Raw genomic sequence first — 17,479 nt, forward strand, 5'->3', positions numbered from 1 at the left:
TGATCCGCCCGTCTCGGCCTCCCAAAGTGCTGGGATTACAGGCTTGAGCCACCGCGCCCGGCCTAGTATACTATTTCATAAAAATCATAGTATTATTTTTTAAATGAATTTTTATATTGTTCACTTCCTATCCTGGATGTAGTTTTGTTTTATTTTATTATTCACTTTCTCAATCCTTGGCTTTAATATTCTGTATTAATTTTAATACTTTTTTTGAATCACCAATTAACCTAATCCATCAATACAAAAGATCAAAGGAAAGTCCACAAGATCATTTTGATAGATTCAAAGAATATTTTTAAAAATTATTTACTTCTGGTAACTCTTGGAAAATAATGCATAGAATGATACATCTTTTTTTCTTAAATTGATTGATAATAATAATTATCAATGAAATATTGAAACACCCTTAGCTCACCTTACTTATCTAAATTCTTTTACTGAAAAATTTAGCCTATGTAGTAAGAAAAAAAAAAGTTGTAAATATTGAAAAGCAGTAACCAAACATCATTATTTGCAGATGATGTAAATAAAATTGAATTATTGCAATATTAAGTTATAAGGATACAAAATAAATATTTTTTAAAATACATGTTTAAATGCTATGCTATCAATAAGAGTTTGGAAAATATAATAGAAAAAATCCCATACCTATTGTGCATACATGTAGTGTTTCTCAAACCTTAATCTGCATACAGATCAATTAACAATCTTGTTAAAATGTGATTCAGTAAGTTTGAGGTAGGAATCAAGATTTCACATTTTTAGTAAACTCCCAGGTCCTGATGCTGATTATACTCACAGTAATATGTATATTTATTCTATACATTTTATATAACTCTTAAGCTTTAAAATTCTACATGAGAATATATATGCAAATATGTATGTGTATATATACATAGATTTGTGAATATAGACATATTGACATATATTCTCATACAGAATTTTTAAACTTAAGAATTAACAAAAAATTAGTAAAACTTCTATTTTAAAAAAAGTTAAAATATTACAAGAAATTAGTAAAACTTCTATCTTAAAAAAAGGTTTAAAATATTACTGGGAGACACAAAAGAATATTTGAATAAAGAAGAGAAATGCCACATTCCTGGAGGGGAAGACAATAATATAAAAATGTCTATTCTTCCTAAATTTTAATCTAATGCCTTTAGTTTAATACCAATAAAAATCACCAAATGATGTTTTTGTAGCTAGAAGAAATAAAAATTTTAAAGTTCAACAGGAAGAATAAATATGCCATATTAACTAACAAATGTATTCACAAAGAGGACATTAGGCAGTTGTTTCCCTTCTGGAAATTAAAAATCTATCATAAAATAAAGATAATTAGGACATTTTCTGTCACAGAATTATTCAGGTCAAAAGCATGGGCTACAAAGCCCAGCTGTAGACCCAAGTGTACATACGAACTTAGTATATAATAAAGATGGCATATCAGATCATGACAGAAGGATGGATTACTTATCAAGTGAATTGGGAAACCTGAGATGATTACCAAAATAGACTTATATTCCAGCCTCATCACTATACAAATTTAGGACTTAATAAAATACCTCCCCACCCCCGGCCACACACACACACACGTACATCAAATCATGTGAACTGTAATATAAGAGATAAATTTTAAAGTATCCACAAGTAGAAATCATAAAAAGCACAAGATTTACCACAGGTAACAAATTTGTTTTAAAAATAAGCTTTCATCTATTATAATATGTATTATTTTACAGGATCCCATTGTTTTAGAATGGGGTGAATCAATGGAGTAAGCAATCATTGCCCATTACTGACTCTTTTTCTTTTGACTAAAATTCAGTGACATCTATCATTTAGTTAGTCTCTAACGTGGTTCTTCTTTTTTACCAAAAGCCCTATCAGCATAGCTAAATCAGTTTTTCCTCTGTGATAAAATCAGACCAATCAGCTCTGAGATTGTTCTCTGATTACAATTGTAATTTTTTTGTTGTTGTTGTTTTGTTTTCCACTGTAACTGCAGTGAGATTGTCCATTTTGGTCACAGGCTGCCTCCTGCAGTTTTCCAAATGGCATCAAATGACAAATGATTAAGAACTTTTCAAAAGACAGATCATTTCCCCTACAAGTTGCACATGACGTAAAATATATCTTTAAAAGGGTATGTCATTTTAGAAAGCATCAATAAATTAATAAAAGTATAAAAGCTAGGCTTTACAACTGCCTCTAGCATTTCCTTGCCAAATATCTAACAGGTGCATACGATAAGCACACAGTGAATACTGCAATAATTATAAAAGTCAAAAATAATAAATTGCCAAATAAAATATTTCATCTCAAATCACCAAATATTCTTTTTTAATTACACTTTCAGGGTAGAGACTGAATCTGGGTCTTCCTTGGGTTCCTCTTATGAAGCCACGAATCACGTGGTTTAGGGCAGAGTGGTGTTATGGTTAAAAGAACCTAGTCCCGTCTAGCAATAGTGATTTTTAAACTCATATCCTCTACTTGCATTTCTTCAACACCATACAGAGGACTTATAATTACAAGCAATTTTTTAAAAATTCCAATCTTCTTATAAATCACACTGTAATGGTTCCAACAGTGTCAACCTCACTAGCCCTCACCACTCACAAAAATCTTCTCTGCCTACATCCAAAGCAAGTGTGATGCCTTCTCCCTTCTCTCCTCTCTCTCTTTTGGTAAGCTCTTTCTTCACTACCCCTCCTTCCCATCACACCTCATCCTTCTCTCCAATCTAATCTACTTTTGTCAGAAGAACTTGTCTGACAGAGCAAGATTCTTGGAGGATAGCTCAGCAAAGCGAAAGCATTGCATCATAGGCAAAGAGAGGCCAAAGACTGGAAACATCCATTCAGTAAGGATTTTGTCCCATCAAATTTGTAGATGCTAACTAAATATGCATGAGTGAACAAAGTAATAGGGGAGTACACCTCATAGGCTTGTGGAAGAAATAAATAAATAAAGTAATAGGAGAGAATTAGCTAGCATGTGGAAGAAAATTGTCAGAATCAGAAAACCCAGTCCCTGGACAGCACCTTGCTACAGCTACTCTGACTTACCTTTACAAAATTGCTTCTGTAGGAACAAAATATATAAACATGATTTTCAAACATTCTCTTTTTCTGAAGTAATAAAAAGTATTCATGGTAAGTATTAGTATTATAGTTTTGATATTAGTATTATAGTATTGATGTTGTCTTGATATTAAATGAACCCATGTGATCGTTTTAAAATTTCCAACATTTTAATCAGAATACACCAAAGCAAACAATCTGTGTTCTGGAGGGATTAACATATTCATTTGCAAAAATCCTTGTCATAGAGTACCGTAAAACCTCATTAACTAAGACCCTTCTAATTCAGAAATCACCATAGGAAAGGCAGTGTGGTATAATACAATGCTATGTGGCTAGACATGTAGAACCAGTAAACTTAAGACAGCTCTTTAACTAGTTATGCATGATTTTAGAAAGTTCCCTTTTCCTCTACTTTCTGCTCATTTGTGTTTGCAGTGAGCTAATTTATACAATCGATCCATCTCATCATCATACAATTCTATGATTATCCATAAGCCAGATAGATTTTTTTTCTACTTTATTCTTTTTATATGCAATGTTTCTGGGAATGGAATTATTTTTGTCTGCATGTTTTTAATGTGGAATACCTGAAGAGCCCTGAGAGGTCACACGAGTTTCCTAAATTTGGGCAATTATGATTATGCACATTTTTCTGGACATAGGTTCAGACTTTTTATCTGGTTCCCGAAAGCGCTGTATGGCTCTCAAAAAAAAAAAAGGTTAAGAGCCACTTACTTTAATAATGAACTAATTCCAAATGATTCCCATCAACTTGTAAAAACAGGCTCACAAAATGTTGCTGAATAATCATGTGTTGGTTCTGTAACATTCTGTAGCCCACATTGATAAATACAGTAGAAGCTACATTTCGAACTTTCACTAATGGCTGGGTCCCCATTTGGTGATAGGGCATGGACTGCATCCAGCTAGTTGACCCTGTTATATCAAAAACTTTAAACAACACCTACCCATAATAGGCTCTCAATGAAGCAAGGAAGTGAAAGGTCTACCCCTTTATCTCTAGGAGAAGAAGGCAGCTAGGGTGATCATTTCACATCTAGGTTTGGATTGAGATTCCAGAACTCTGTGAGATGATGGAAGAATTAACAGGTAAGGACAGTTAGTTCATCTTATCTACAAGTCAAGTCTTGTCATTTCAGTCAAGAAAAAACAGAGGTCCAAAGGGAGGAAAGGCCTTAACAAAAGAGTCAAGACCAAGACTAGATCCTTTAACCAATGGTACAGGTCTTCTCTTACACCCAGCTGGAAGAAGACACAGAACCAGTTATGGAATTCAAATGAACATGTCACCCAAATTCCACTTCCTTTTTTTTGAGATGAAGTCTCGCTCTTGTCCCCCAGGCTAGAGTGCAGTGGTGCAATCTCGCTCACTGCAACCTCTGCCTTCTGGGTTCAAGCGATTCTCCTGCTTCAGCCTCCCAAGTAGCTGAGATTACAGGTGCCTGCCACCATGCCTGGCTAATTTTTGTATTTTTAGTAGAGATGGGGTTTCACCATGTTGGCCAAACTGGTCTTGAACTCCTGACCTTGGATGATCTGCCTGCCTCGGCCTCCCAAAGTGCTGGGATTACAGGCATGAGCCACTGCACCCAGCCTCCAGTTCCTTTTTTTTTTTAAACTGAAATTCAGCAACTAACAACCTCCTTCTTCAGTAAAAGTAGACATACCATAAATAACCTGCTTTTTCCCTGATTTATTAAAATAAAAATTCATTTAAAAACAAAATAGCACCATGTCTTATATGTAACATAAATTGAATTCAAATTATTTGCCATTGTCATATCTGTAAAAATATCCAGTCCCATAAATAAAATTTCTTTTATAATGCAAACTTAAGTAGTTTTTCAATAATGCTTGTTTGTCTTAACTGCCAAATATTGGGGGCGAAGGGGGCAGGGGGAAGGGCTCATTTCACTAGTATCTTTAAAAACACATAGTGTATAAAATGGAATGCCTGTGATTTCATTCCAATGCACTTGTAGTAATTGTCTTTTAAAACCCAAATAACATTTGCATTTCTTTTACCTTTTTACAGAAGTATTGTTTTAAACCCAGCCTATTTCCGGAATCATCTTCGTCAAGCGACAGTGTTTAGATGTCTGGAGAGATATTCAGAGGCTGCTCGGTATGTTTGTTTTAACTTTTGTGAGGATTGATTTCAAGTTAAATTAATTTTATTCTCAAATTCTGGTAATAGTATAACAGAACTCTCCATTTCTCTCATGGAATATGATTTTATCCAAATTATTGTCTGTCAACGTCAAACCAGCAATTATTGACTATCTTTCTCTTTAATTAAAGCTATTCCATGTTCATAGCTCTTAAAATACAAACTTCTCAGCCATGAGGTCACTGACAATGATGGAAAAACTTGCCCAAAGTAATAGAAATGCGCTTGACCTCTTGCTGTCATGTATGTTCTGGTCTAGACTGTAATAATACACTTCTATAACTATCTCTTGAGCACTGGAGAGGAAATCCAATCATGAGAAAGGATCCCAGAAACCCATTTCTGCAGAAGGTGGCATCAGTTAAATAACACCAAGGTTGCTAGAGATGTCCTAAAGTATTTTTTTCTTGGACCCCAGTGTATTTTTTTAAAAAGCTAGTGAAGCTTCCCCTAATATTTGCATCCCAGAACTTAGACTGTGGCAAATGATTATAAGAGTTGTGCAACAGCCTCAATGCTACACTCAGAATTCCTTATCACCTGTGACAACCCAGATTTTTTCCTTCCTGGATTAGCTCACAAGACTCCTCTTCCTCTCCATGAGCTCTCTCAAATAATTTTCCTTATTTCCTAATGTAGAGGTGCCTGCTATTTCTTCCTCATCCACTTTACTACCCTAGGAATCTAGCAGGAAAATGTGGTTGGTTTCTAGATTTACTCCAAGCACAAATTCTAAGGATAAATCTGCAGGAATCGAGATGCAGTGCCTAGGTTGCTAGTGACTACTGTCTAGAACGTTTGTAAATAATAATATCTTTGACATTGGAAGCAAGAGTTTGAGTGTATAATAAAATGGCTTCATAAAATTGACACTGTGTCATGCCTGTAATCCCAGCACTTTGGGAGGCCAAGGCAGGTGGATCACCTGAGGTTGGGAGTTTGAGACCAGCCTGACCAACATGGAGAAGCCCTGTCTCTACTAAAAATACAAAAAATTAGCCTGACGTGGGATTACATGCCTGTAATCCCAGCTACTCGGGAGGCTGAGGTAGGACAATCTTTTGAACTCAGAAGGTGGAGGTTGCAGTGAGCTGAGAGCGCGCCATTGCACTCCAGCCTGGGCAACAAGAGCGAAACTCCATCTCAAAAAAAAAATTGACACTGTGAGGTTTACATGAATTCCGTGTTTGTAAGATGTTCCCAGGAGTTGCCTAAATTCAATTAAATAGATATGGAAAGCAGAGTTCATCTCAACTGCTCTCACTTTGCAGTCAAATAACCAGTATGCCACATCTTCTTACCTGTGTGAAGGCCCACTTTGAACAGTTTTTAAAAGGTCTTTATCACTCTCTTTTTTTGTGCATTTCCCCCTCTACTATTTCTCCAATGTGCTTTATCTAAGGTACTCACATATTACTTCTTCCTACTTTTTATTTACTCCACTGAAGTGCCTCGGTGGCTCACTTTTTGCCCACACACATTTCCTAGCTGTATGAATGAGAGAGAATCTAAGAGATGATAATAAGTGTCCTTCTGTTTCACATTTAAATAAACAGGTTTTAATAAAGGTCACTAGCTACAAATGAAGCTAATAAGTTCAACACTAGCAGGTAACAGCCATCTGCAAAATAGGCTCCATTAACAGGTGGTTTATTAATACATCTTGAATCCAATTGAAAGATCAATGGAAGGCTAGATACAATTTCAGAACTAGATTTCAACTAGTGAAACAGTGCTAGTGGTGTGCTTATACAGACTCTAAAGATCAAATTGTTAAATATTCAGGAATTTTGAACGAGCTAATTGCTAAACTGTAGGAGAAACTAGCAATGCTGGGAGAAGCTACACTACTGAAATTGCAAATGCTACAAATCCAGGTTTTGTTTGTTTTTTTACTTTGGGAGGGCCAGGTTACCAGCATACCATTGGCTATAACATAATTGTATCAAGCCTGTTGGAGCCAAAGTAGTGACATAAATTCTTCATGGATCCCAAAACAAACAACAAGAACTTAAAAATTTGGAATTTGTCAATATTTGCCCTGTGAAATTGGCACAGAATATTCCACTGCCTTTCTCATGTATATTGAATTAAGTATATCTGCAGTGAAATAGGCATATCTGCTTAATATCATTTGATGACTGACCTGATAATGCTTCTTGAGAAAATTCCTGATAATTCTTAGTTATGCTGGTGTGGAGTTTCCATAGAGAAGCAATACAATTACTGTCAGGTACAAGTATTTTTCATCTTGGTTTCTTCAGCAATTATAGCCTTCAATATACAGTATAAGGTCATTCCCCCAAAGAAAGGATGTTATGAACTGTGAACATAAATATCATAGTGTATCTTAGAGCTAGATATCTAATGTAAATCAACATATATAAAGCAATATATACAGCTTTTTATTTTATTTTATTTTATTCTATTTTATTGAGACAGTTCTGCTGCCCAGGCAGGACTGTAGTGGCACAATCTCAACACTCACTGTAACATCCACCTCTCAAGTTCAAGCAATTCTCCTGCCTCAGCCTCCTGAGCAGCCGGGTCTATAGGCACACACCACCATACTCAGCTAATTTTCATATTTTCCGTCGAGATGGGGTTTCGTTTCACCGTGTTGGCCAGGCTGGTCTCAAACTCCTGACCTCAGGGGATCGCTCACATCAGCCTCACAAAGCAATGGGACTGCAGAGATGCAACACTGCACCTGGCCTACAGCATTTATGTTTATCAATCAATCTATCAGGCCTCTTACAAGGCCTCTATTCAGGCCTCTTACAAGTATTTTATGTTAAAATCCATTGGTAAAGACAACACAACAAGGTTATTTCCTGTAGGATGCTAAGCAGTCATGTTTCTCGCATTGAGAGGCACCTACCACATATGAAAAAAAAATGCCATTATTATGTGATTTAGGAGATCCTAAAACCGTAATTCAAAAAAAATGCATCAGCCCATATCTTATCCATGATAAGGATGTATATAACCAGTCCCTGGAAATCAGAATGTCTTAGGTTTGCTGAGCCTAACCACCTTTACCCATGAAGGGATTTCTAGTAAATAGGCCAGAGTGATTCCCAGAACAGCCTCATTTAAAAAGCCCACACTCTCAACAAGAGAGTCTGGAGAAAATGCTACTCCCTGTGGTTGGAGGGAAGATAACAGGTTTACAATGGACAGATTCTTTTATTTTACAGGTCAATATCCTTTCAGTAACATTCTACCAGAAGAAAGTGTAAGAATACATAAATGATAGAAATCGAACAAAAATGGAGATATTTTATTACGGTTTAGGGTCCACAGGGATGCTAGTCACTTTGCGGAGATGGCTGGCACTGCTTAAATTGATGAAATCACATTTTCAGACCACAAACTAAGTTAACATAGCTCTAACCGCCATTCCCAAAAACAAGCCACCTTGTGAAGCCTCAGCTAAAATAGAAACTTGCAAAGCTTTTTAACATCTTTCTGTTTCAATGCATACAAAAAACTCTGTGTTGACATAGAATGAATGTCATCACTCAAATCTGCCGCTCCTCCCCCAACACTCATACTTACACACACACACACACACACATACACACAGCCCGTTTGGGACTACTTTCATGAGCAGAAAATATTCAAAGACATAAAATCAAAGAAAAGCCAAGACTGTTTTGTGAAGACAACTAATGACTTTTGACAATACAAATATTATGGTGCCTTTATCTCTTTGTGCTCAATGACTAGCACATGGTCTAAAATATGCCAAGCACCAGTTAGGGGGTTGTGAATTAAATCAGCAGGTTTTTGAGTCTGTGGTAATATGTGGTTGATAACCATTCAGCTATATCAATAAGATATTATATAAAATTCTTTTTTTTTTTTTTTTTTTTGAGACGGAGTCTCGCTGTGCCTCCCAGACTGGAGTGCAGTGGCGTGATCTCGGCTCACTGCACCTCCACCTCCCAGGTTCACGCCATTCTCCTGCCTCAGCCTCCCGAGTAGCTGGGACTACAGGCGCCTGCCACCACGTCCGGCTAATTTTTTGTATTTTTAGTAGAGGCGGGGTTTCACCGTGTTTGCCAGGATGGTCTCCATCTCCAGACCTCGTGATCCGCCCGTCTCGGCCTCCCAAAGTGCTGGGATTACAGGCGTGAGCCACCACGTCCGGCCATAAAATTCTTTGTAAGACCCTGATTGAAAGATAAATATGAGAAGTGTGCTCATAGTAGTGAAGATTATGGGATAGCATGATGACTTCTAAACTGAAAATACATAGGCAAAAACCATATAACATTGCACAGGGTCTTTATTTAAAACCACATTGTGTAAGAGGCAGCATACAGAAGGTAAAACTAAAGAAAAGATGCAACAAAGTCTTTTTAATGCATCATTGATAAAGAATTTTCTGCCGGGTGCAGTGGCTTAAGCTTGTAATCCCAGCACTTTGGAAGGCCGAGGTGGGCGGATCACCTGAGGCCATGAGTTTGAGAGCAGCCTGGCCAACATGGTGAAACCCTATCTCTACTAAAAATAAAAATACGAAAATTAGCCGGGCATGCTGGCAGGCACCTGTAATCCCAGCTATTCAGGAGGTTGAAGCTGGAGAATCGCTTGAACCCAGGAGGCAGAGGTTGCAGTGAGTGGAGATCACACAATTGCACTGCAGCCTGGATGACAAGAGCAAAACTCTGTCTCAAAAAAAAAGAAAAGAGAGAAACAAATTTTCTGTGTATCTCTACATGCATGGGCTAGATAAGGGATACGAAAACAGGAATAACACATTCAAATGCTTATAAAGCCCAGGTAGATGATGTGTGTATCAGACCAATTGAAAGATAAAATATGTTCTATGAACTACAGTGAACTAGAGACCACTCACTAAAGTGACCAAAAAGTTAATCTTTCAAACTAGATACCTACGACAGTCAAAGTGGACACTATTAAGAATTCCACCAGGGAAACAGGTATAAACCAGGACTTTCACAAGCACACCGGCAGTATCATCACCCTACCACAGGCCCTTCCAAAGAGAGTGGCCATCACTCAAGTCCAACTAATGTTGCTCTATGGGAATGTCGGTTCAACTTTGCAGATTTTTTTGAGTCTTCAAGAGATAATACTAATATAACTTCAGAGCATTCCAAGAAATTTATTTACTTTTTAAATATTTTCAACTTTCATTTTAGATTCATGGGATACATGTACAGGTTTATTACATGGGTATATTGCATGACACTGAGGTTTGGGATATAAATGGCCCTGTTACCCAGGTAGTGAGCATAGTACCCAGTTGGTAGTTTTTCCACCCTTACTCCCCTCCCTCTCTCCCCACTTTAGCAGTACCCAATGTTTATTGTTTCCATCTTTATGTTCATAAGTACCCAAAGTTTAGCTCCTACTTATAAGTGAGAACATGCAGTACTTGGTTTTCTATTCCTATGTTAATTTACACTTAGGATAATGGCCTCCAGCAGCATCCATGTTGCTGCATAGAACATGGTTTCATTCTTTCTATGGCTAGGTAATAGTCCATGATGTATATGTACCACATGTTCTTTATCCAATCCACTGCTATTGAACATCAAGGTTAAGTCCATGTCTTTACTATTGTGGATAGTGCTATAATGAACATACAAGTGTATGTGTCTTTTTGGTAGAATGGTTTGTTTTCCTTTGGGTATACACTGAGAAATGGGATTGCTGAGTTGAATAGTGGCTCTGTTTTAAGTTCTTTTGAGGCAGGAAATTAAACAGAAAAAAAAATTAAAAAGAAAGAGAAATAAGCTTTCCTGTATTAGGCTGACTTGTCCCAGAGGCAGCAACAGGCACAGCCCAGACCCAGGAAAAGTCTTGGTAATACTATCTAACATGCTCTGGAGACTCTCCTGGCACTCCTTCAACATAGGGAGAAGAAAAACAAACTTTCCTTTGTTTTATGGAATGAGTTTATAGATTCCTGTTCTCTGTAACTAGTGACTTCAAGTATTCTGTTTTATTTAAGCAGTAGAATGAAGGTCATGAGCCTCTGAGCAGGCCTGAGTTACAGCTACCTGAGCGCCATAGTGAAGGTTATGGGATAAGCCTGTGCCTAGGCAAACCTAGATAATGGACATCTGGGTTGCATAGCAACAGACATGTGCAATCTTGAGTTATGAACCTGTTACAATTTGATTAACTGTCTTTGTCCTGCCTCTGTATCCCTGCCTTCAGGCCACTTTAAGCTTGCTTCAAGCTAGCCCACCCCCTTTTGTGAAGTGTATATAAAAGTCAAGTGCTGGCTTTGTTCTGGACCCAGTCTTGGACATTAAGTCTGCTGGGTCTGAGTGCACTCAATAATAAAGATATCCTCCTGTATACACTCCAAGGTCTCTCTCTGGTCCTCCTGATTCCACAACACTTTGAGAAGTCTCCAAACCGCTTTCAACAATGGCTGAACTAATTTACATTCCCACCAAGAGTGTATAAATATTCTCTTTTCTCCACAGCCTCACTAGCATCTATTATTTTTTGACTTTTTAGTAACAACTATTCCAACTGATGTGAAATGGCATCTCATTGTGGTTGTGATTTGCATCTCTCTGATTATTAGCTATGTTGAGCTTTTCTTTAAATATTTGTTAGCCATTTGTATGTCTTCCTTTGAGAAGTGTCTGTTCATGTTCCTTACCTAATTTTTAATGGGGTATTTTGTTGTTGTTTGCTTGCTTTTTGCTTAAGTTCCTTAGAGATTCTGGATATTAGACCTTGTCAGATGCTTAATTGGCAAATATTTGCTCCCATTTTGTAGGTTACCTGTTTACACTGTTGATGGTTTCTTTTGCTGTGCAGAAGCTCTTCAGTTTAATTAGGCCCTACTTGTCAATTATTATATTTTGAGGACACTGCCAGAAACTCTTTGCCAAGGCCATTGTCTAGAATTGTAGGTATATCCTAGATTTTCCTCCAAGATTTTTGTAGTTTGAGGTTTTATATTTAAATCTTTAATCCATCTTGAGTTAACTTTTGTGTATGGTAAAAGGTAGTGGTCCAGTTTCATTCTTCTGCATATGGCTAGCCAGCTGTCCTAGCATCATTTACTGAATATGAAGTCCTTTCCCCATTCCTTATTTTTGTTGACTTTGTCAAAGATCAGATGGTGTTAGGGGTGCAGCTTTATTTCTGGATTCTCTATTTGGTTCTGTAGGTCTCTATGTGTTTTTGTACCAGTACTATGCTGTTTTGGTTACTGTGGCCTCATGGTATAGTCTGAAGTCAGGTAATGTGATGCTTCCAGCTTTGTTCTTTTTGCTTAGGATTACTTTGGCTATTTGGGCTCTTTCTTGTTTTCATATGAATTTTAGAATTTTTTTTCCAATGCTTTAAAAATTGACATTGGTAGTTTGATAGGAATAGTGTTGAATCTGTAGATTGCTTTGGGCAGTATGGCCATTTTAATGATATTTATTCTGCAAATCCATTAGCCTGGCATGTGTTTCCATTTATTTGTGTCATCTATGATTTATCTCAGTAGTGTTTTATAGTTCTCCTTTCATCTCCTTAGTTAGCTGTGTTCCTAGGTATTTCATTTTTGTATGTGTGGCTATTGTAAATGAGACTGCATTCTTGATTTGACTCTCAGCTTGAACATTATTGGTCTATAAAAATGCCAGGCATGGTGGCTCATGTCTGTACTCCCAGAATTTTTAGAGGCCAAAATGAAAGGATCACTCAAGGCCAGGAGTTTGAGACTCACCTGGGCAACACAGCAAGACTCTGTTTCTAAAGAAAAAACAAACTTTTCTTTTTCAATTAGCTGGGCATGGTGGCACACATGTGTAGTACTAGCTACTCAGTAGATGGAGGCAGGAAGATAGCTTAAGCTCAGGAGTTCAAGGCTGGAGTGAACTATGATCATGCCACTGCACTCCATCCTAGAGTTCAGACTCTGTCTCCAAGTGAGACTCTGTCTCTAAAAACATCAATAAATAAATAAAAAGGAAAACAAAATGCTACTGATTTTTGTACACTTATTTTGTATCCTGAAACTTTACTGAAGTCATTTATCAGTCCTAGGGGCCTTTTGGCAGCCTTCTAGCATCGAATCATATTGTCTGTGAAAAGAGATCATCTGACTTCTTTGTTTCCTATTTGTATGCTTTTTATTTCTTTCTCTTGCCTAAGTTTGCCAGCTAGGACTTGCAATACGATGTTGAATAGGAGCGGGCATACTTGTTTCTTCCTTTTATTGAGGAGAATGCTTCCAGTTTTTGCCCATTTAGTAGGTTGCTGGCTGGTCTACGGCCATACCACCTGAATGCACCCGACCTCATAAGTATGATGTTGGCTCTAAGTTTGTCCTAGATGGCTTTTATTATTTTGATGTATGTTTCTTCAATGCCTAGTTTGTTGAGGGTTTTTGCCATGAAGGGAATGTTGGATTTTGTTGGAAGCTTTTTCTGTGTCTATTTAGATAATCATATGGTTTTTGTTTTTAATTCTGCTTATGTGATGAATCACATTTATTGATTCATGTATGTTGAATCAACCTTGCACCCCAGGAATGAAGCTTACTTTATCATGGTGAATTAACTTTTTGATGTGCTGCTGGATTCAGTTTGCTAGTATTTCGCTGATTTTGTGCCTGTAGTTTTATTTTTTCGTTGTGTCTTTGCCAGATGTTGGTTTCAGGGTGATGCTGGTTTTGTAGAATAACTTAGAGAGAAGTCCCTCCTCCTTGATTTTTTTGGAATAGTTTTAGTAATATTAGTACCAGCTCTTCTTTGTATGTTTGGTAGAATTTGGGTGTGAATCCATTTGGTCCAGGTATTTTTTTGGTTGGTAGGTTTTTTATTACTGATTCAACTTTGGAACTCGATATTGGTCTGTCTAGGGGAGTCTGGTTTTAAGGATTCAGGTGCTGGCTGTAATGGGGAGGGCCAGCCTTGTCTTCAGGTCACTCACTGAACTCTCAGGTGAGGGCAAGCAGAGTTGCTTAGGTGGTAGGACCCCAACGGAGATCACAGGCCTGTGGGGTAAGATTTTCAGAAGTACTTTGGGCCACCATTGAAATGCCCAGGCCCGCGCTGGGTGGGTGCACTGGAAGCCAGAAGACCCTAAGCCCCGCTTGGAAAGGGACAGGGAGTCAAGTGAAAAGCACTCTGGCTGTCTCTCTGCAGGGCAGTTGCGGCGTGCAAGAGGCAGGAAAGCACTCAGGCTTTCTGTTCCCTCTCCAGCCTGGGGGCAGCAGGGCAGTAGCAATGGCAGCAGCAATGGCAGAGGGCCTGTCAGTTACCTCTGGGAGCCCCACCACAAAAAAATAAAAAACACACACACACAAGCCGAAATGTGCCAGAGTGGTCAGGCCAGGTGGGGCAGCTATGCTGGGAGCCCAAATCAGTGGGCTTTGTAACAGAGAGCAACGTAGGGCAGGGACTCTCAGGGAAAGCAGCCTGTCCTCCTCTCTGATGGAGTCTTGCAAAAGAGCTCAGGCTCTTTGTTCCCTCCCATCCTGGCAGCAACAGAGGAGGGCACAATGGCATTGGCAATCACAGTAGGTCTGTCCCTTATGTCCCAGAGAAACTCAGAGCTGCAACCAACCAGAGTGCTCAGGTGAGGCAGGAGAATAGGGTCTGGATGCAAGGAACCTACTGTGGACTCATGCTGAGTATCAGAGGCTATTCCCTTTTTAACCCCTCCTTTTCCTGCGTGGCAGTGGAAAAATGAAAGTACCTCTGATTGGTCCCCTGCCACAACCAATCAGACTGGTCATGGGCCTACTCATCACTTGGAGTGGTCCCCTCCCACAACGAATCAGACTGGTCACGGAGCTTTATTTGCATATAGTAAACCAAAGGGAAATGTCTACAGGGTATTTAAACCCCAGGAAATTCTGTAACTGAGGCTCTTGAGCCGCTTATTCCAGCCGGTTCCTGCCCTGTGAGGTGTACTTTCGTTTACAATAAATCTCTGCTTTTGCTGCCTTGTTTTGTCCGTGCGTTTTGTCTAATTCTTTGTTCAAAACACCAAGAACCTGGACAACTGCCTTTGACCAGTAACACGGGCAAGTGTGCACACTGGAGGCCCAAGCCACTGGGCCTTACCTGGCGAGCAACAGCAGAGGTGGGGGTCTGTAGTCTGCTCCTCAGCACTGCGGCTGCTGCATCTATCCTAAGGGCATGCGGAAGAGCCTAGACTCCCTTGTTGGTGGGGCTACTGTAGCTGGCTCTAGGGTGCTCAGGGATCCAAGACCCACTGGGCTTCACATGGGCTTGAGTGGTGCCTCTGCACAGTCTCCAGGCAGCTCTCTGTGAATGTCTGGAGACCCTGGGGAGTCAGAGGGGCTCTTCCATGGCCAGGACCGCAAAGGCCTGTGGTGGAATTGTGGATGCCCCAAGAGCTTTTATTCAATCACCCTTTCCCTCACGATAGGACAGTCCCTCTGGCTGTGCAGCAATCCCAGGTGGGTGGCTATCCTGCTTTGCTTCTCTCTTTTGGGTCCTGTTGTTTATTGCTTCCTTGGTGAATTCCAACATGGTCTCCTGGAGGATGCACTTGAAGAGCTTAGTGTTTTCTCTCCACTGTTTTCTCTCCAGGAGCCGCAGGCTCTAGCTGCTTCTAGTCCACCATCTTGAACCAGAATCCTCGATTTTTAAATATTGCCAGTTATTTCAGTTTTTTTTTTAAGTGCAGAATCATCTTAAGAAAGCTGAAGTGGTCTTATTTATTAAATGAATGAGTTCACTAGAATCAATTTACCATATGACCAATTTGCAGAATTCATGAATTTTGAAGTTTGCTAAGAACTTACTTTAAGAGATAGTCTTATTGAATATATTTAATTGATATAATACATTTTCCTATGTACACGTAGTAATTTTTTATTTTAGCAAAAATTGCTTTAAAAAGTTTAGCAATTTTTTTAATTTTAGAAAATTTTCAAAAGCTAAAGTCATGGAATGATTTATTCTCATTAACATGTTCTTGTGTGTGTAGTTATGACTCTTGTTCTTTAATATATTTTATTACTATTTTCTTCTTATGAATACAATTAAAATTTTAATTTGGAATTTTAAAAATTTATACAGATTTATTTTTAAAATTTAAAGTCATTTTCTGTTGCTTCTAGGCCCTTTGGCTAAGATCAAAGGAAAAAAGTCATTTCCTGGTTTTAATATCTTATTATTTTTAGAATTTTCCCCAGTTTTTGCAGAGTGATCAAATGTACCTATTTTATGGAATATATTTTAAACAATTAAGATCATTTTCTAGAATTCATATTAATCAGACAATTGTAACAGCTCTCTGCTTTATCTCCTGAAACTAAAGAAGCCAAAATAGGGAAAATCAACAGTGAGTGCGTAGCACAATCTGAGCTGCGAATCCCAGAGTGGAAGACTGAAGAACAGAGAGAAATGGAAAGCCCCAGATCTCTGGAGTCCTGGCTCCCTGCAAGTCTATCTAGTAGGACTGCTATAAATTTTCTAAAGAGTTAAAACAAACAAATTTTTGTAAATAAATGTGCTTATGAATTTGACAGATTGGTCATTCGGCAAATTTACCATCTGATAAATAACTAAGAGCCCACGGAAGGCTGAGGGCCACAGCATCAGATTTGCAACCTGGATTAAAGCTCTCTTCTAGTTGTAAATGAATCCTGGAGTTTAATCCCTCAACAGAATAAACATTCCATGTCTTTTGCTTTCGAAAATTTGAAAATTCACTGAAATCAAAAATATCACTAAATATATTTTTAGCAAATGTTGCTAAAATAAAAAATGCTAAATGTACATAAGAAAATGTATTTATATCAGTTGAATATATTCAATAAGATTATTTCTTAAAATATGTTTTTAGCAAACTTTTACCCTAAACATTGTAAAAGCTTAAGGGTAAAGGCTGAGCTTCCTTTCACCAGTAAGAGCAATCCTTCCCATGTCAAATTTTGTGCTAAATCATTTAGGGAAACATTTTAGTCCAAAGCCAGCTGTTAAAAAAAAAAAAAAAATGTATTTTACCACGTTCAATTCAATAGCTTTGGTGAATTCACTATTTGCAACAAATCTGGTCTGTTCTCCTTTTCATTTTGTAATACTCTTATTTAATATTATATAACATGTTTATTATGAGAAATAGATTAAATAGGCCGGGCGCGGTGGCTCAAGCCTGTAATCCCAGCACTTTGGGAGGCCGAGACGGGTGGATCACAAGGTCAGGAGATCGAGACCAT

The 17,479-nt window shown here is 38.1% G+C and overlaps 1 protein-coding gene across 1 annotated transcript in view; it reads left to right on the top strand.

The window, feature by feature from the left end:
* LOC105513303 (spermatogenesis-associated protein 16) overlaps positions 1–17,479 on the top strand; it is a gene marked incomplete at its 3' end in the record, with an annotated part of 232,366 nt that overhangs the window by 127,796 nt on the left and 87,091 nt on the right. The window contains exon 4 of the mRNA XM_011944144.1: positions 5,152–5,241. Coding sequence (XP_011799534.1) covers positions 5,152–5,241 — 90 coding nt within the window. The remainder of the gene's footprint in view (positions 1–5,151; positions 5,242–17,479) is intronic.

The sequence above is a fragment of the Colobus angolensis genome, unplaced genomic scaffold, assembly GCF_000951035.1.
Source record: "Colobus angolensis palliatus isolate OR3802 unplaced genomic scaffold, Cang.pa_1.0 Scaffold228, whole genome shotgun sequence".
NCBI lineage: Eukaryota > Metazoa > Chordata > Mammalia > Primates > Cercopithecidae > Colobus > Colobus angolensis.